The sequence below is a fragment of the Bos indicus x Bos taurus genome, chromosome 15 (assembly GCF_003369695.1).
Source record: "Bos indicus x Bos taurus breed Angus x Brahman F1 hybrid chromosome 15, Bos_hybrid_MaternalHap_v2.0, whole genome shotgun sequence".
NCBI lineage: Eukaryota > Metazoa > Chordata > Mammalia > Artiodactyla > Bovidae > Bos > Bos indicus x Bos taurus.
Window position 1 is genome coordinate 67913789 of NC_040090.1, and position 20666 is coordinate 67934454.

At 38.1% G+C, this 20666-nt stretch overlaps 1 protein-coding gene across 1 annotated transcript in view; it reads right to left on the minus strand.

Annotated features, from left to right (window-relative positions):
• GUCY1A2 (guanylate cyclase 1 soluble subunit alpha 2) overlaps positions 1-20666 on the minus strand; it is a 506039-nt gene that overhangs the window by 434094 nt on the left and 51279 nt on the right. Inside the window, exon 2 of the mRNA XM_027563856.1 lies at positions 19283-19344. Within this exon, the coding sequence (XP_027419657.1) occupies positions 19283-19344 (62 nt within the window). The remainder of the gene's footprint in view (positions 1-19282; positions 19345-20666) is intronic.

A 20666-nucleotide genomic window follows, 5' to 3' on the forward strand; every position in this document is an offset into this window, starting at 1 on the left:
ACAAACAGCTTATGATGCTTAATAGCATCAAAGCAAACAACCCATTCAAAAAATGGGCAGAAGACCTGAATAGACATTTCTCCAGAGGACATACAGATGGCCAATAGGCACATGAAAAGATGTTCAACATCATTTGTTATTAGGGCTTCCCTGTTGACTCAGATGGTAAAGAATCTGCCTGCAATGTGGGAGACCTGGGTTTGATTCCTGGGTTGGAAAGATCCCCAACCAATAGAACTGAATGGCCACCCACTCCAGTATACTTGCCTAGAGAATTCCATAGACAGGGGACCCTGGCAGACTATAGTCCACAGGTTCACAAAGAGTCAGACACGACTGAGTGGCTTTCACACTAGTTATTAGAGAAATGCAAATTAAAACTACAATGAAATATTACCTCACACCAGTTAGAATGGCTATCATCAAAAAAACTCACAAACAACAAATGCTGGATAGGGTGTGTAGAAAAGGAAACCCTTCTACACTGTTGGTGGGAATGTAAATTGATACAGTCTCTATGGAGGACAGCAAGGAGATTCCTTAAAAAACTTAAAGCGCTAACATATGACCCTGCAATCCCACTCCTGGGCATATATCTGGAGAAAAACATGATCCGAAAGGATATATGCACCCCCAATGTTCATTACACCACTGTTGACAATATCCAAGACATGGAAGAAACCTAAATGTCCACTAAGAGAGTAATGGATAAAGAAGAAGTGGTATATACATTTAATGGAATATTACTCAGTCATTAAAAAGAATGAAATAATTCCATCTGCAGCAACATGGATGGACCCACAGTGCCATACTGAGTGAAGTATGTCAGACAGAGGAGAAATATCACATGACATCCCTTATATGTGGAATATAAAAAGAAATGATACAAAATGAACTTACTTACAAAACAGAAAGAGACTCATAGACTTAGAAAACACACTTATAGTTGCCAGAGGAAAGGGATAGTTAGGAACTTTGGGAAGGTCAAGTACACACTGCTATATTTGAAATGGATAACCAACAAAGACCTAATGTATAGCACATGGAACTCTGTTCAATGTTATGTGCCAGCCGGGATGAGAGTGGCATTTGGTGGAGAATGGATGCATGTGTATGACTGAGTCCCTTCACTGTTCGCCTGAAAGTACCATAACATTGTTAATCAGCTATACTCCAGTACAAAATTAAATGTTTAAAATTTTGGAGAAAAAGATAAGGAAAAGCACCTTCACCTCCCCCAGAAACATGTAAGATGTACTTGCCAGCATTTACCTTCAATTGCCTGATATCCCTTAAACTGGAAGAAACACACTCCTTTTCATGGAGTTACAACTGTGTTTCACAAAGAGGAACAACACATATGAGTAAATACATGTTAAATTTAAGTGTTAGTGATCACAGATGCTCTCCGTTTTCATATGGCTAAAGGAACTTGAAAGCAGAAAGATGGACTCTAAAAGGCAAAGAGACAGTTCCTCTCATCAAGAAGCTTGCACAAGCCTCTGAGATAATTTCATCTGCTAAAGGTAAGACAGAAGAACCAAGAAGAACTACAATCCTGCAGACTCCAGAACAAAAGCCACAATAAAAGAAAGTTAAACAAAATCCAAAGGCAAAAGATTATGTCCCAGATGAAGGGATAAAGTAAAACACCAGAAAAACAACTAAATGAAGAGGAGATAGGCAACCTTCCAGAAAAAGAATTCAGAATAATGACAGTAAAGATGATCAGGAACTCTGAAAAAGAATGGAGGGAAAGATTGAGAAAACACAAGAAATGTTTAATAAGCATTTAGAAGAATTATAAACAAACAGGGATGGATAATACACAAACTGAAAAAAAAAATAAACTAGAAGGAATCAACATCAGAATTAATGATGCAGAAGAATGGATAAGTGACCTGGAAGACAGAATGGTGTAAATCTCTGCCACAATACAGAATAAAGAAAAAAAGAATGGAGAGAACCTAGAGATCTTTGAGACAACATTAAACACACCAAATTTCTCATTATAAGGGTCCAAGAAGGAGACGAGAAAGAGAAAAGACCTGAGACAATATTTCAAGAAATATAGCAAAAATGTCCATAACACAGGGAAAAAACAGTCAACAAAGTCCAGGAAGCTCACTGAGTCCTAGGCAGAATAAAAACAAGCAGGAACAGGTCAAGAAACCTAGTAATCAAACTGAAAAAAATTAAAGATAAAATATTAAGAGTAAAAATAGATAAAATATTAAGAAAAACAATAGAATATAATACAAGGAAATTCCCATAAAGTTATCAGCTGATTTCTCAGCAGAAACTTAGCAAGGCAGAAAGGAATGGCACAATATATTTAAAGTGATGAGAGGAAAGAACATAGAACCAAAAATAATCTACCCAGTGAGGCTGTCATTCAGATTTGAGGAGAAAGCAAAAACTTTAAAGACAAGCGAAAGTTAAGAGAATTCAGCATCACCAAATCAGCTTTACAACAAATGTTAAAGGAACTCCTCTAGTCAGGAGACCCACCTCAGACTTAGGGACACATATAGACTGAAAGTGGAGGGATGGAAAAGGATATTCCATGCACCTGGAAATCAAAAGAAAACTAGAGTAGCAGTTCTCAAATTAGACAAAATAGAGTTTAAAATAAGAATATAACAAGAGGCAAGGAAGGACACTATACGATGATCAAAAGATTAATCCAGGAAGAAGACATAACAATTGTAAACACTTATGCACCCGAGTAGCACCTCAGTCTCAATATGTAAAACAAATACTGATAACCACAAAGGGAGAAATCAACAGTAACCTAATAACACTGGGGAATTTTAACACCCCCATCTTTGTCAATAGATCTCCCAGACAGAAAATTAATAAGGAAACATAGCCTTAAATAACACATTAGATCAGATTTATAGAGCATTCATCCAAAAGCACCACAGTGCACATTCTTCTCAAGTGCACATAGAATATTCTCCAAGATCAACCACAAGGCCAGTCTATGTAAATTTAAGAAAATTGGGATCATATCAAACATCTTTTCTGATCACAATACTATGAGGTTAGAAATAAACTATGAGAAAAAACACGAATGGAGGCTAAAATATGCTACTAAATAACCAATATATCACTGAAGAAATCAAACAGGAAATCAAAAAATTACTACAGGCAAATAAAAATGAAAGTAGAATAATCCAAAACCTATGGGATGCAGCAAAATCACTTTTAAGAGGGAAGTTTACAGCAATAAAACCTCACCTCAAGAAACAAGGAAAATATCAAATAAACAATCTAACCTTACCCCCAAAAACAACTAGAGAAAGAAGAACAAATAAAATCTAAAATTAGTAGAAGGAAAGAAAACATAAAGATCAGAACAGAAACAAATGAAACAGAGACAAAGGAAACAATTGCAAAGATCAATGAAACTAAAAGCTGGTTCTTTGAAAACATAAACTAAAGTGATAAACCTTTAGCCTGACTTATTAGGGAAAAAAGGGAAAGGAATTCAAATCACTAAAATGAAAAATGATAAAAAAAAAAAAAAAACAACGTTACAACCAACACCATAGAAATACAAAGGATCGTAAGAGACTACTACAAGCAACTGTATGCTAATAAAATGAACAACCTGGAAGAAATTGACAAATTCTTAGAAAGGTAGTCTCCCAAGACTGAATTAAGAAGAAATAGAAACTATAAACAGACTAATCACAATAACTGAAATCGAAACTGAGATTTAAAAACTCCTGGAGGTAAAACCAAGATGGCAGAGACAGAAGACAGGGAGTTCCTGTCTCCTCACATCTAGGACACTCACCAAACTCTGGTGGGGGACCTCAAACAACCAGGCAGATGGGAGGAACCCCTGAGCAACCAGGTAGGATGTAGTGGGGAGCAAGGGGCAGGAAGAGAAGTGGAGGCTCAACAGGCCTAGCACAGGTGAGGGGTGGCTGAAGGAGTGAAGAGCAGTGGTTCAAGCATCAGAAGAGGCATGCTTGGTCCAGATCAGTGGGGAGGAGGAAAGACCCTCAGAGTAGGTGAATTAGGGAGAACACTCTTGATGTTCCCCCACCCACTTATCCCTGGGAAGTCTTTTAAGGCCCCGAGCCTGGTCCTCCAACCTCTGGGGCACTCTTTGCCCTAGTAAGTCTTTTGGGCATGAGAGTGAGCAGGGAAGGAGAAAGAGCCAAACCAGTTGGGGGAGGGTCCCCCGGGACACCCTTGGGAGGCTCCGTGGTACCTCTGTGTGACCACTCAGTCCCAAGGAGCCTCCTAAGGCTCCAGGCTGGGATCCTGCCTTGCAGGGTCCCTCAGCCTTCCAGGGCCCCTCCACACTTGAGGGCCACCTCCACACTCTGGGGCCCCCTCTGCCACTCAGGTTCCCCTCGATCACCTGGGCCCCCCTCCATCCTTCAGGGCCCCCTCCACCCATGTAGCTCCTGTGTGCATGAATGGAGGAACTGGCCAGGTTTAGGTGGTGTCAGGATGTAAAGGAGCCAAGTCAGCTGGACGATGGTCCCTCTGGGTTCAAGGAGCAGGGAAACTGCCAGGTATTTCCCTACTCCTTGGCCCTGAGGAGCCTCCTGAGGCCCCAGGCCTGGCCCTCCATGCCCTGAAGCCAGAGGCATTCTGAAGGCCCCATTGACTAGGCTGAGCCCGAGTTCACCCCCATCTTCACCCAGGGCTTTTTCTGGGGCATGGAATGCTGGACTCTGACACCACCGAAATCCGGTCATCACCTAAACCCTTCCTCACCTAAACCCCAGCCCTCAAAACACAAGGTTTTTTCTTCCTTCTTTTCTTTTGGTGGGAGGGGTTTGTTTTTTGCTAGTGGAGTTTACTTTCACCCTTCAGTGGTTGTTTCATAAGTAGTCTTATTTTTTCTAATTTATTTGCTAGTTTTCTGAATATTTTATTTTTATTCTATTGTTCTGCTCCCTTTTATTTTTTAAATACGATTATGCTCTTTCTTCTTTGCTATTGGAGTTCAGTTTTATCCTCCACTGCTTGTTTCATATAGTTTCTTGATTTTTTCTAATACATTTGTTAGTTTTCTAAATGTATTTTATTTTTTTCTTCTTTATTATTGTTCTGTTTCTTTTGTGTTGTCGTTGCTGCACTCTGCAGGATCCCAGCTCACAGGCCAGAGATCAGGCTTGAGCTCCCATTATAGGAGACATTAGTCCAAAGTACTGGAGTAACAGATAAAGTCAAGCCCCAGGAAATATGAATCAAAGTGAAGTATCCCAGAGGTCCATATCTCAACACCAAGACCCAGCTCTACGCAACAGCTTGCACATCCCATTGCTGGAAACCTGAGGTCAAATACTTGGGGAACACAGTCCCACCCATCAAAAAACAAAGGCAACAAAAAAATGGGAAAGCAAGGTAAACACCTACAATACCAAATAAATGAATAGGAAATAGGCAACCTATCTCAAAAAGTATTTAGAATAATGACAGCAAACAAGTTCAAAATAAAGTTCAAGTAAAAACCTTCAAAATAAAATGGATAAACTGCAAGAAGCATTTAACAAGGATCTAGAAGAACTAAAGAAAAAACAAACAGTGACAAACAACACAATAACTGAAATTAAAAACACTGTAGAAGGAATCAAGGACAGAATAACTGAGGCAGAAGGCAATAACTGAGCTGGAAGATAGAATGATGTAAATAATGGCCGAGGAACAAGAAAAAGAAAAAAGAATGTAAAGAATTGAGAACAATCTCAGAGAATTCTGCAATGATACTAAACATGGCAACATTTGAATTATAGAGGTACAGAAGAAGGAGGAAAGGGGTCGGAGATAATATTTGAAGATTTACTATATATTTACTATAAGTAAAAAAGTTCACTAATACGGGAAAGGAAATACCACCAAAGAACAGGAAGTACATAGAGTCCCAAACAGGAGAAACATTAGGAGAAACACAACAAGACACATATTAATCAAACTAACAAAAACCAAATGCAAAGGAAAAATATTAAAAGCACCAAGGGAAAAGCAAAAAACAAATACAAGGGAATCCCCATAAGGCTATCAGCTGACTTTTCAGAAAAAAAAACCCTGCAGGCCAGAAGGGAGTGGCAGAATAAATTTAAAGTGAGGAAAGGGAAAAATCTACAGTCAAGATTGTTCTACCCAGCAATGATCTCACTCAGATTTGATGGAGAAATCAAAAACTTTACAGACAAGCAAAAGTTACGAGAATTCAGCATCAGCAAACCAGCTTTACAGCAAATGCTACAGAAACTTCTCTAGGAAGGAAACAACAGAAGCAAATGACCCACAAAAACAAACCCAAAACAATTAAGAAAATGGCAATAGGAACATACATATCATAATTACCTTAACTGTAAATGAATTAAAAGCCCCAACCAACAGACACAGACTGGCTGAATAGATAGAAAAGCAAGACCCATGTATATGCTGCCTTCTTGGTGGTGGTGGTCAATCATTAAGTCATGTCCAACTCTTGGCCATTCCATGGATTATAGCATACCAGTATCTCTAAGTGACTCTCAAGAGTCTTTTCCAGCACCACAATTTGAAAGCATCAATTCTTTGGCACTCAACCTTCTTTAAGGACCAGTTCTCACAACTGTACATGACTATCAGAAAAACCATAGCTTTGACTATATGAACATTCGTCAGCAAAATGTTGTTGTTGTTCAGTCATTAAGTCATGTCCACCTCTTTGTGACTACATGGAAAGCAGCACACCAGACTTTCCTGTCTTCCAATATCTCCCAGAACTTGGGCAAATCCATGTGCATTGAGTCACTGATGCTTACTAACCTTCTCATCCTCTGCCATCCCATTCTCCTTTGCCTTTAATCTTTCCCAGCATCACAGTATTTTCCAATTAGCTGGATCTTTGCATCAGGTGGCAAAAGTTTGGGAACTTCAGCTTCAGGATTAGCCCTTCCAAAGAATATTCAGGGTTGATTTAATTTAGTTTTTACTGGCTTGATCTCCTTGTATTCCAAGGTATTCTCAAGAGTCTTCTCCAGCACCGCAATTTGAACATATCACTCCTTCAGCATACAACCTTTTTTAAGGTTCAATTCTCACATCCATACATGACTACTGGAAAAACCATAGCTTTGACTAGACAGACCTTTGATGGCAAAGTGATGTCTCTGCTTTTTAATATGCTGTCTAGGTTTATCAGAGCTTTCCTTAAAAGGAACAAGCATGGAATTTTAATTTCACGGCTGCAGTCACCATAAACTGATTTTGGAGCCCAACAAAATAAAATCTCTCACTGCTGCTGCTGCTGCTAAGTCACTTCAGTCGTGTCCAACTCTGTGCGACCCCATAGATGGCAGCCCACCAGGCTCCCCCATCCCTGGGATTCTCCAGGCAAGAACACTGGAGTGGGTTGCCATTTCCTTCTCCAGTGCATGAAAGTGAAAAGTGAAAGTGAAGTCACTCAGTCATGTCCGACTCTTAGCGACCCCATGGACTGCAGCCTACCAGGCTCCACTGCCCATGGATTTCCAGACAAGAGTACTGGAGTGGGGTGCCATTGCCTTCTCCAAAATCTCTCACTGCTTCCACTTTTTCCCCTTCTATTTGCCATAAAGTGATGGGACCAGATGCCATGATCTTAGTATTTTTAATGTTGAATTTCAAGTCAGCTTTTTCATTCTCCTCTTTCACACTCATCAAGAGACTCTTCAGTTCCTCTTCATTTTCTGCCATTAGAGTGGTATCATCCACATATCTGAGGTTGTTCTCCCAGCAACCTTGATTCCAGCTTGTGATTCATTCAGCACAGAGTTTTGCATGATGGTCTCTGCATATAAGTTAAATAAGTAGGGTGACAATACATGGCCTTGTCATAGTCCTCTCCCAATTTTGAACCAGTCAATTGTTCTATGTTCATTTTTAACTGTTGCTTCTTGACTGCATACAGGTTTCTCGGGAGACAGGTAAGGTGGTCAGGTATTTCTATCACTTTTAAGAATTTCCCACAGTCTGTTGTGATCCACACAAAGACTTGTATACAGTCAATGAAACAGCAGTAGATGTTTTTCTGGAACTCCTTTGCTTTCCCCATGATCTAACGAATGTTGGCAATCTGATCTCTGGTTCCTTTGCCTTTCCTAAATCCAGCTAGTACATCCAGAGTTCTCAGTTCATGTACTGCTGAAGCCTAACTTGAAGGATTTTGAGCATAACCTTCTAGTGTGTGTAATAGGTACAATTGTATAGCAGTTTGAACGTTCTTTGGCACTGCCCTTCTTTGGGATTGGAATGAAAACTAACCGTCTCCAGTTCTGTGGCCACTACTGAGTTTTCCAAACTTGCTGACATATTGAGTGCAGCACTTTAACAACATCATATTTTAGGACTTTAAATAGCTTAGCTGGAATTCCACCACCTCCACTAGCTTTGTTCACAGTAATGCTTCCTAAGGCCCACTTGACTTCACACTCTAGCATGGCTGGCTCTAGGTGAGTGACCACATCATTCTGGTTATCCAGGACATTAAGACTTTCCTTGTATAGTCTTACTATGTATTCTTGTCACCTCTTCTTAATCTCTTTTGCTTCTGTTAGGTCCTTACCATTTCTGTCCTTTATCATGCCCATCCTTGCAAGAAATATTCCTTTGGTATCTCCAATTTTCTTGAAAATATTTCTAGTATTTTCCATTCTATTGTTTTCATTTCTTTGCATTGTTCATTTAAGAAAGTGTTTTTATCTCCCCTTGCTATTCTCTGGAACTCTGCACTCAGATGGATATATCTTTCCCTATCTCCCTTGCCTTTCTCTTCTCTTCTTTTTTCAGCTATTTGTAAACCTCCTCAGACAACAACTTTGCTTTCTTGTATTTTTTTTTCTTTCAGATGGTTTTGGCCACTGCTTCCTATACAATGTTATAAACTTCTGCCCACAGTGCTTTAGGCACTCTGTCTACCTGATCTAATCTCTTGAATCTATTTGTCACTTTCACTGTATAATCATAAGGGGTTTGATTTAGATCATACCTGAATGGCCTAGTGGGTTTTCCTACATTCTTCAATTTAAGCCTGGATTTTGAAATAGGGAGCTCGTGATCTAAGCCATAGTCATCTCAGAACATTGTTTTTACAGATTGTATAAAGCTTCTTCATCTTTGTCTGCAAAGAACATAATCAGTCTGATTTGGGTGTTGACCATCTGGTGATGTCCATGTATAGTCACCTCTTGGGTTGTTGGAAAAGGGTATTTGCTATGACCAGCATATTCTCTTGACCAAACTTCGTTAGTCTTTGTCCTGCTTAATTTTGTACTCCAAGGCCAAACTTGCCTGTTACTTCAAGTATCTCTTGACTCCCTACTTTAGCATTCCAGTCCCCTATGATGAAAAGGACATCGTTTCTTGATATTAGTTCTAGAAGGTATTGTAGGTCTTCAAAGATCTTGTCAACTTCAGCTTCTTTGATATCAGTGGTTAGGGCACAGACTTGGATTATTGTGATGTCCAATGATTTGCCTTGGAATTGAACTGAGATTACTCTCATTTCTGAGATTACAAACAAGCTCTCTTGTTGTTTATTTCAGACTCTTTTGTTGACTGTGAATGCTACTCCATTTCTTCTAAGGGATTCTTGCCTGCAGTAGTAGATATAATGGTCATCTGATATAAATTCTCCCATTCCCATCCATTTTAGTTCACTGATTCCTAACATGTCTATGTTCAATCTTACTGTCTCCTGCTTGACCACATCTATTTACCTTGATTCATTTGACTGAGCTACAAAGCCCCTTCATGGCAACAAAGCTGAGATTCATAAAGCGGATACGCTGCCTACCAGATCTACTTAAGATCTAGGGACACATTCAGACTGAAAGTGAGGCGATGGAAAAAGATATTCCATGCAAATGTAAATCAAAAGAAAATTGGATTAGCAATGCTCATATCAGCCAAAATATACTTTAAAATAAAAACTGTTTCAATGGATAAGGAATGGTACTACACAACAATCTAGGGATTAATTCAAGAATATGTAACAATTGTTTAAGTATTTATGTAATTAACATAAAAGCACCTCAATACTTAAGCAAATGGTAACAATCATCAAAGGAAAAATGAACTTTAACATAGGAATAGTGGAGGGCTTTAATACCCCACTTACACCAATTAACAGTTATCCAGACAGAAAATAAATAAGGAAACACAAGCATCAAATGACACAATAGACCAGATAGATTCAATTGATTTTTATAAGATATTCTACCCAAAAGTGGCAAAGTACACTTTCTTCTCAAGTACACATGGAACATGCTCCAGGATAGAACAAATCTTGGGTCACATATCAAGCCTAGGAAAAATTAAGGAAATTGAGGTTTATCAAGCATATTTTCCAACCATAATTTCCTACCACTGCTGCTAAGTTGCTTCAGTTGTGTCCGACTCTGTGTGACCCCATAGATGGCAGCCCACCAGGTTCCCCCATCCCTGAGAGAACGTCCCAAGCAAGAACACTGGAGTGGGTTGCCATTTCCTTCTCCAATGCATGACAGTGAAAAGGGAAAGTGAAGTTGCTCAGTCGTGTCCGACTCTTAGCGACCCCATGGACTGCAGCCCACCAGGCTCCTCCATCCATGGGATTTTCCAGGCAAGAGTACTGGAGTGGGGTGCCATTGCCTTCTCCAAACCATAATGCTATGAGACTAGAAATCGAACATAGGAAAAAAAGTTTAAAAAAAAACACATGGAGACTAAAAGTGTGCTGCTAAATAACCAAATGATCACTGCAAAAATTAAAGAAATAGTAAATATATAGAAACAAATGGTAAAGAAAACACAATGAATCAAAGCCTACTGGATGCCTCAGAAGCAGTTCTAAGAGTAAAGTTTATAGCCATTCACTGTCACCTCAAGAAACAAAAAAAAATCTCAAATAAACAATCTAACATTACACCTAAATTATCAACTAGAGAAAAAAGAACAAAGAAAACCCAAAGTCAGTAGAATTAAAGCATAAATATTAGAGCATAAATAAATGAAATAAAAAAGAAGAAAACAATAGCAAAGACCAATAAAGGCAAAAGTTGGTTCTTTGAGAAGATAAATGATAGAACTTCAGCCCGAATCCTCAAGAAAAAAAAAAAGGGAGAGGACACAAACTAATAAAATTAGAAATGAATAAGGAGAAGCTACAACTGACACTGTAGAAATACAAAGGATCATAAGAGATTACTATAAGCCATGACACACCAATAAAATGGATAACCTCAAAGAAATGGAAAAATTCTTCAAAAAGTACAACCCTCCAAGACTGACTCAGAAAGAATCAGAAAATGTAAACAGACTAATTACAAGTAATGAAATTGAAACTGTAAATAAAAAATCTTCCAACAAACAAAAGCACAGGACCAGATGGCTTCAAAGGTGAATTCTATCAAACATTTAGAGACAAGTTAACACTGATCCTTCTAAAACTTTTCCAGAAAAATTCAGAGGGAGGAACACTCCCAAATTTATTCTACAAGGCCACCATCACCCTGTTACCAAAATCAGATGAGGATATTAGAAAAAAAGAAAATTGTAGACCAATGTCAGTGGTGAACATGGAGCCAAAAATCCTCAACAAAATACTAGTAAACAGAATCCAACAACACATTACAAGGATTACACACTATAATAAAGTTGGATTTGTCCCAGAAATGCAAGAATTCTTCAGTATACACAAATCAATCAGTGATGCAGCATATGGTATGGGGAGGGAGGAAGGAGGGGGATTCAGGATGGGGAACATGTGTATACCTGTGGTGGATTCATGTTGATGTATGGCAAAACCAATACAATATTGTAAAGTAATAAATAAATTATAATAAATAAATAAATTTATATTTTAAAAAATCATGATAATCATAATAGATGCAGAAAAAACTTTTAAAAAATTCAACACACATTTATAATAAAAACTCTCCAGAAAATGGGGATAGAGGGAACATCCATTAACATAATAAAGGCCATATACAACAAACTGACAGTAAATATCATACTCAACTGTGAAAAACAGAAAGCATTTCCCCTAAGATTAGGAACAAAACAAGGATGACCACTCTTATTACTCTTATTCAATATAGTTTTGGAAGTCCTCACCACAGCAATCAAAGTAGTAAAATAAATGAAAGGAATACAGATTGGAAAGGAAGAAGTATAACCATCATGTTTGCAGACGACATGTTACTATACGTAGAAAATCCCAAAGATTCTACCAAAAATCTAATGGCCCTAACCAGTGAATTTGATAAAGTTACACTATACAAAATTAATCCACAGAAATCTCTTGCATTCCAATACACTAACAATAAATAGGAAAAAATTCTATTTCCCATTGCAACAACAACAACAAAAAACACCTAGGAATAAATCTTATTTTTTTGTTGTTGCAGTGGGATGAAGCTGGGGATTCCCTGGTGGTTCAGATGATAAAGAATCTGCCAGCAGTACAGGAGACCCAGATTCGATCTCTGGGTCAGGAAGACACCCTGGAGAAAGGAATGGCTATACACTCCAGTATTCTTGCCTGGAGAATTTCATGGAGAGAGGAGCCTGGCGGACTACAGTCCATGGGGTTTCAAAGAATTGGACATGACTGAGGGACTAACACTTCACTTTTCACTTTCAGGGATAAATCTACCTAAGGAAGCAAAAGACCTGTACTCAGAAAACTATAAAACACAGATAAAAGAAACCAAAGAGAACACAAACAGATGGAAAAAATACAGTGTTATTGAATTGGAAGAATGAATATAATACCCAAGGCAATCTACAGAATCAATGCAATTCCTATCAAACTACCAATGGCATTCTTCACAGAATTAGAACAAAAAAATTAACAATTTATATGTAAACACAAAAGACCCAGAATAGTCAAAGTAATCTTGAAAAAGAAAAATGGAGCTGAACGAATCAGCTTCCCTGTCTTCAAACTATGCTGAAAAGCTACAGTAATCAAAGCTGTATGATACTGGCACAAAAACAGAAATATAAACCAAAGGTACAGGATAGAAAGCCCAAAGATAAACCCATACACCTATGGTCAGCTAATCTATGACAAAGGTGACAAGAATATAAAATGGAGAAAAGACAGCCTCTGGAGTAAGTGGTGCTGGGAAATCTGGACAGCAACATGTAAAATGATGAAATTAGAACACTACCTAACACCATGCACAAAAAATAAGCTCAAAATGGATTAAAGACATAAATTAAGACTGGACACTATAAAAATCTTAGAGGTAAGCATAGAGAAAACACTCTTTGACATAAACCAGAGCAAGATCTTTTTTTGACCCACCTCCTGAAATAATGAAAATGAAAACAAAAATAGACAATTGGGAACTAATTAAACTTAAAACCTTTTGCACAGCAAAGAAAATCATGAACAAGACAAAAAGACAACACTTAGAATGGGGGAAAATATTTGCAAATGAAACAACAGTCAAAGGATTAATCTCCAAAATATACAAACAGCTTATGGAGCTCAATATCAAAAAAAAATATCCAATCAAAAATGGGTGGAAGACCTAAAGAGACATAACTCAAAGAAGACATACAGATGGCAAAGAGGCCCATGAAAAGATGCTCAACATCACTAATTATTAGAGAAATATAAATCAAAACTACAATGGGATATCACCTTTCCACAGTCAAAATGGCTGTCATCAAAAAAACGTACAAACAGTAATTGCCAGAGAGGGTACAGAAAGAAGGGAACTCTCCCTTACACGCTGATTGTAAATTGGTACAGCCACTATGGAGAACAGTATGGAGGTTCCTTAAGAAACTGAAAATACAGCTACCATATGACCTTGTAATCCCACTCCTGGGATAAACATAGTCTGAAAGGATACAAGCACCCCAATGTTCACTGCAGCACTGTTTACAATAGGGTGTCAGCAAATGGTGACAAATGATTACATGGAAGAAACCTAGAAATCCACTGAGAGAGGAATGGATAAAGAAGATGTAGCACATGTATACAATGGAATATTACTCAGCCATTAAAAAGAATGAAATAATGCAACATGGGTGTACCTTGATTATCATACTGAGGGAAGTAAGTCAGATAGAGAAGGAGAAATATATCTATGACATCTCTTTTATGTAGAATCTCAGAAGAAACAATACAAATGAACTCATTTACAAAACAGACTTTGAGAACAAATGTATGGTTCCCAGCAGGGGTAGGATGGGAGGAGGGATAGTGGGTGAAAATGGCTACATGTCTATCTATGGCTGAGTCCCTTTGCTATCCACCTGAAACTATCACAATATTGTTATTCAGCTATACCCCAATATAAAAGAAAAAAATTAAATAAAAGGCAAAGAGGGTACTAGACAAGGAAATCATGACCCTTTTGTCTTCAGCAGCATGAGCACAAAAAAAGATCGTGAGTAAAGGTACTTCAAATTCTCAGAGGGTAGCCAACACTTAAGCAAAAATAAGCTACTAGGTCTTAGAACCAGTAGGACATTAATATATCTCTTTATATGGAAGTCCTATACCCTGCCTGTTTTTTAAATACTGTGGCTGCACTAAGCAGAACCAGGGAAAGACCATTTAGGCAATACACAGATTGAAGGGATAGTTAAGGGAGTTATTTAGATAAAGAGAACTCCATCCTACTAATAGAAAAAATAATTTTCTGCTGATTATAGAAATACAGTTTAGTTCTTTTTATCATATTTTTAAGATTCCCACTCCAACTTGCCACAAAGACATAGTTTAGTTCACAAATAAGACTACTTCATCAGTTATTTTTTTATTTCAAAATGGAGAGGGCATTCATAATTTTAGAACATAACTTGCATTTCATTACTGGTAGTTGTTGTTCAGTTGCTCAGTCACGTCCGACTCTTTGAACCCCATGCATTGCAGCACGCCAGTCTTCCCTGTCCTTCACCACCTCCCAGTGTTTGCTCAGACTCGTGCCCATTGGGTCAGTGATCCATCCAACCATCTTGTACTGTCATCTCCTTCTCCTGCAGTCATCTAGCATCATGGTCTTTTCCAATGAGTCAGCTCTTACCATCAGGTGGCCAAAGTATTGGAGCTTCAACTTCAGCTTCAGTCCTTCCAATGAATATTCAGGACTGATTTCCTTTAGGATTGACTGGTTTGATCTCTTTGCTGTCCAAGGGACTCTCAAGAGTCTTCTCCAACACCACAGTTCAAAAGCATCAATTCTTTCTCACTCAACCTTCTTTATGGTCCAACTCTCACATCCATACATGACTACTGGAAAAATCATAGCTTTGACTAGACGGACCTTTGTCGGAAAAGTAATGTCTCTGCTTTTTAATATACTGTCTAGGTTTGTCATAGCTTTTCTTCCAAGGAGCAAGCATCTTTTAGTTTCATGGCTACAGTCACCATCTGCAGTGATTTTGGAGCCCAAGAAAACAAAGTCTGTCACTATTTCCATTGTTTTCCTGTCTGCTGCTGCTAAGTCACTTCAGTAGTGTCCAACTCTGTGCGACCCCATAGATGGCAGCCCACCAGGCTCCCCCATCCCTGGGATTCTCCAGGCAAGAACACTGGAGTGGGTTGCCATTTCCTTCTCCAATGCATGAAAGTGAAAAGTGAAAGGGAAGTCGCTCAGTCGTGTCCGACTCTTCACGACCCCGACTCTTCACGACTGCAGCCTACCAGGTCCTCCGTCCATGGGATTTTCCAGGCAAGAGTACTGGAGTGAGGTGCCATTGCCTTCTCTGGTTTTCCTGTCTATTTGCCAACAAAAGATGGGACTAGATGCCATAATATTCAGGTTTTGAATGTTGAGTTTTAAGCCAGCTTTTATACATTCCTCTTTCATCTTCATCAAGAGGCTCTTCTGTATCTGCCACAAGGGTGATGTCATCTGCATATCTGAGTTATTGATATTTCTCCTAGCAGTCTTGATTCCACCTTCTGCTTCATCCAGCCTGGCATTTTGCATTTGAACAAAATTGGAACCAGTTTCTAATTTAGAACCAGTTTGTTCTTCTATGTCCAGTTCTAACTGCTGCTTCTTGACCTGCATATAGGTTTCATAGGAGGCAGTTAAGGTCTGGTATTCCCATCACTTGAAGAATTTTCTACAGTTTGTTGTGATCCACACAGTCAAAAGTTTTTTCATAGTCAATGAAGCAGAAGTAGATGTTTTTCTAGAATTCTCTTGCTTATTCTATGACCCAATACATGTTGGCAATTTGATCGCTGGTTCCTCTGCCTTTTCTAAATCCAGCTTGAACATCTGGGAGTTCTTGGTTCACGTACTGTTGAAGTCAGTTTACATACTGTTGAAGCCTGCCTTGGAAAATTTTGAGCATTACTTTGCTAGCATGTTAGATGAGTGCAATTGTGCAGCAGTTTGAACATTCTTTGACAGTGCCATTCTGTGGGATGGAATGAAAACTGAGCTTTTCCAGTCCTTGACCACTACTGAGTTTTCCAAATTGTGCAGGACTTTAACAGCATCGTCCTTTAGGATTTGAAATAGCTCAGCTGGAATTCCATCACCTCTACTTGCTTTGTTCGTAGTGATGCTTCCTAAGGCCCTCTTCACTTTGCACTCCAAGATTCCTGGCTCTAGGTATGTTACCACACCATCATGGTTATCTGGGTCATTAAGATCTTTTTTGTATATTTCTTCTGTGTATTTTGCCATTTCTTAATATCTTTTTCTTCTATTAGGTCCATACCATTTCTGTCCTTTGCTGTGCCCATCTTTACATGAAATGTTCCCTTGGTATCTCTAATTTTCTTGAAGAGATATCTAGTCTTTCCCATTCTATTGTTTTCCTCTATTTCTTTGCATTGTTCACTTAGGAAGACTTTCTTATCTCTCCTTGCTATTCTTTGGAACACTGCATTCATATGGGTATATCTTTCCTTTTCCCCTTTGCCTCTCATTTCTCTTCTTTTCTCAGTTATTTGTAAGGTCTCCTCAGACAACCATTTTGCCTTGCAGCATTTGTTTTTCTTGGGAATGGTTTTGATCACGACCTTCTGTACAATGTTACAAACCTCTGTCCACAGTTTTTTTGGGCAGTCTATCAGATCTAATCCCTTAAATCTATTTGTCACTTCCACTGCATAATCCTAAGGAATTTGATTTAGGTCATACCTGAATGGCCTAGAGGTTTTCCCTACTTTCTTCAATTTAAGTCTGAATTTTGAAATGAGTTCACAGTCTGAGCCACAGTCAGTTCCTGGTCTTTTTTTTTTTTTTTCCTTTTTTTGCTTACTGCATAGATGTTCTCCACCTTCGGCTGCAAAAAATATAATCCATCTGATTTTGGAATTGACCATCCAAGTCCATGTACAGAGTCATCTCTTGTGTTGTTCGAAGAGGGTGTTTGCTATGACCAGCACATTCTCTTGGCAAAACTCTGCTAGCTGTTGCCCTGCTTCATTCTGTACTCCAAGGCCAAACTTGCCAGTTATTTAGGTATCTCTTGACTTCCTACTGTTGCATTCTAGTCCTCTATGATGAAAAGGACATCATTTTTTTGGTGTTATTCATTTTGATGTATGGTCATTGCAATATTAAAACATTTAATGACAATAAATATGGGGAATTCCCTGGTGTTCCAGTGGTTAGGACTCTGCACTTCTGCTGCAGGGGGCATGAGTTCAATCCCTGTTCAGGAAACTAAGATCCCAAATGTCAAGTCGCATTACTGATACTGTCATTAAAATATTAAAAAACATAATGATAATAAATATAAGAGTAAACAAGCATGTGGTGCTCACCATGTACCAGGAACTATTCTAAATACATTAACTAATTTAATCCAAACACCACACTTTGAAAGCAGCAAATAAAAGGAGAATGATTGCTTTATTTTAGAGTACATGGGAAGAGATTACTTTACATTATTTATCTCCATTAAAATAAAGCATTTAGACATTAGCCTCAAATTAAAAGCCATTCATGAGTTTAAGTAATGTTTTCCCTAGTACTGCACTCTTGAGGATTGATATGACAAAGTTTCAGGGCAATTTCCTTTGAAACGATACTTAATATACTAATCAAGCACTTAAAGTGTATGGCATTTTACTAGATACTGAGATTATTTTTTCACTATGCTTTCCTCCCTTCTGTTCTGTAGGAAAAAAAAAAAAAAATACAGTACATCCTAATAGCCAAAAATATGTTCTTGATCCCTATGGTAATGGCTATGACCCATAGTGTTATAGCCTTTAAAGAGATACCAGGATTTGAATCTTGACTCTCAGAAGTTCTTAAACCCCTACAAAGATAAACGTACATTGTACATTTAATTTAAATAGCTCAACTACATCAGAAAGTGAATTTAGGCTTTTGGATTTGCCAACTGCTTTCTGCCATAGCCAATCAAAGACAAACCTTTACACTTATTTGGAGGTTTCTGCTTACAAAATACTTTCATTAAAATTACCTCATTTAATAATGACAAATAATCCTTGATTTAGTTATCATCATCATCACCCTTTAAAACAGTAAAGTTACTTTTAAGTTCTATGTCCTAGTGAGGCCTTGAATTCCTGTCTCATAACCTTAAAGCTTCTTACTTTACATCAGACCACACCACTTCAAAAAGAGGGGAACAAATCAAGGAAATTCTGTAGCACAGGTCTCTAACTAAACAAAACAAATACTTCTGACTCAACTATATTCAGCTTATAGTGATTTTGATTAAACTTGACTGAAGGATCCTAAAATTTCCTTTAAAGCTTTACCATATTACAAAGGCAAAATATGAAATTCAATGAATGAGAATGAGAAGCAAGAGCACAAGAAGGGAAAAAAGGAAAAAATAGCAAAAGGGATTTTATTAAAAAGGATTCAACACAAATAATCCTTTGACAGAAATAATCCCAATAAACACAGGACCCCTATGAGCCTCCACTCCACTCTAAGCATAACCACTATGGAATAAGGTTGGCTTGGGTGGCAGAAAACCTCATGTTCCACTACTACATTTGAGTAATTATTCTTTTTTAATTTAGTTATAGTAATTTATAATGTGTTAATTTCTACTATATGGAAAAGTGATTCAGTTACACATATATACATCCTTTATATATATATTATTCTTATGATTTATAACAGGATATTAAATATAGTTCCCTGTTCGATACACTAGGGTCTTGTTGTTTATCCATTCTGTATATAATAGTTTACATCTCCTAACATCAACTTCCCACTCCATCCCTCCCCCAACCCTCTCTCCCTTAGCAACCACAACTCTGTTCTCTATGTAGGAATTATCTTTAACTTGTTCCCAATAAAAACCAAAATCCAATTTTCCTTACCCTGTAACTTGGTGCTCATAATATTGCAGTGTCCTCTTGAGAGTCTGCTGTATCATCTGGGGCTACAGAATAATAATAATACATTATCAGCAAATCAGTGTCATCCCCATTATGAGTATCATAAGCAGATATGTAGCTTCTGAATCATCTCATACGAATTTTCCCTTTACAATATCAACTCATTGTGAATTTTGCCATGTGTTTTCCCCACAAGAATATGAGACACTAGGTAATTACTCCAAATTTCCCAATTTCAAGTATGATAGCATTCCTTAGCCATATTTTCCCCAAAGCTTTTGTATCAGCTATTAAGTTCAAAGAAATGCTCATCGAGTACCTACAATAAACCTAGATATTGGGTAGGGGGGCAGTGGAGAAAGGGTGTTCTAAAGAAGAGTAATGCCCAGGTCAAGCCTGACTTTCTCAAGAGATCTCAAGCAATGGTTCCAGAGCCTCCTGGAGGGGCAAGAAATAGGATCTGCAGAAAATAACTAAGCAGCTCATGACTGAAGTTTATATCCCCTCCTCTTCACAATAGCTGAACACAGAGTTTCCTAAACTCAGACCAAGAATTATTCCAAGACGTATTTAGGCAATGAAGCCTCAACTTGGGAGTCTCAGACCTAGGGAGGCATGAGTGAAACAAAAACCTTAAAGCACAGATTTTATTAACAAATTATAAGAACCAAATCCTCAGTGACAAGACAGTGAATTTGTTAAATAATAAAAACCTTTAATCAATCAAGCAGGAAAAAAAAAGCTTATCAAAACACTGAACCATTATAGCCATGGATGAATTTTATATTTTCTTGGGCTCCAAAATCATGGCAGATGGTGACTGCAGCCACGAAATTAAAAGAATTTAAAAGAATTTAAAATTAAAATGGAGATAGTGAAGGACACGGAAGCTCGGCATCCTGCAGTCTGTGGGGTTGCAAAGAGTCAGACACAACTTAGTGACTGAACAACACAACAAAATGACTCTAACACAGATCCTTCAAGGTATGAGGGCAGCATGGTAGTTTGGTAATCTCATGGTCTGCCACTAATTAGCTCCTTGGAAGAAAAGCTATGACAAGCCTAGACAGTGTATTAAAAAGCAGAGACAACACTTTGCCAACAAAGGTCTATCTAGTCAAAGCTATGGTTTTTCCAGTAGTCATGTATGGATGTGAGAGTTGGACCATAAAGAAGGCTGAAAGCTGAAGAATTGATGTTTTTAAACTGTGATCCTGGAGAAGTCTCTTGAGAGTCCCTTGAACTGCAAGGAGATCAAACCAGTCAATCCTAAAGGAAATCAACCCTGAATATTCATTGGAAGGGCTGATGCTAAAGCTGAAGCTTATTGGAAAAGACCCTGATGCTGGGAAAGATTGAAGGCAGG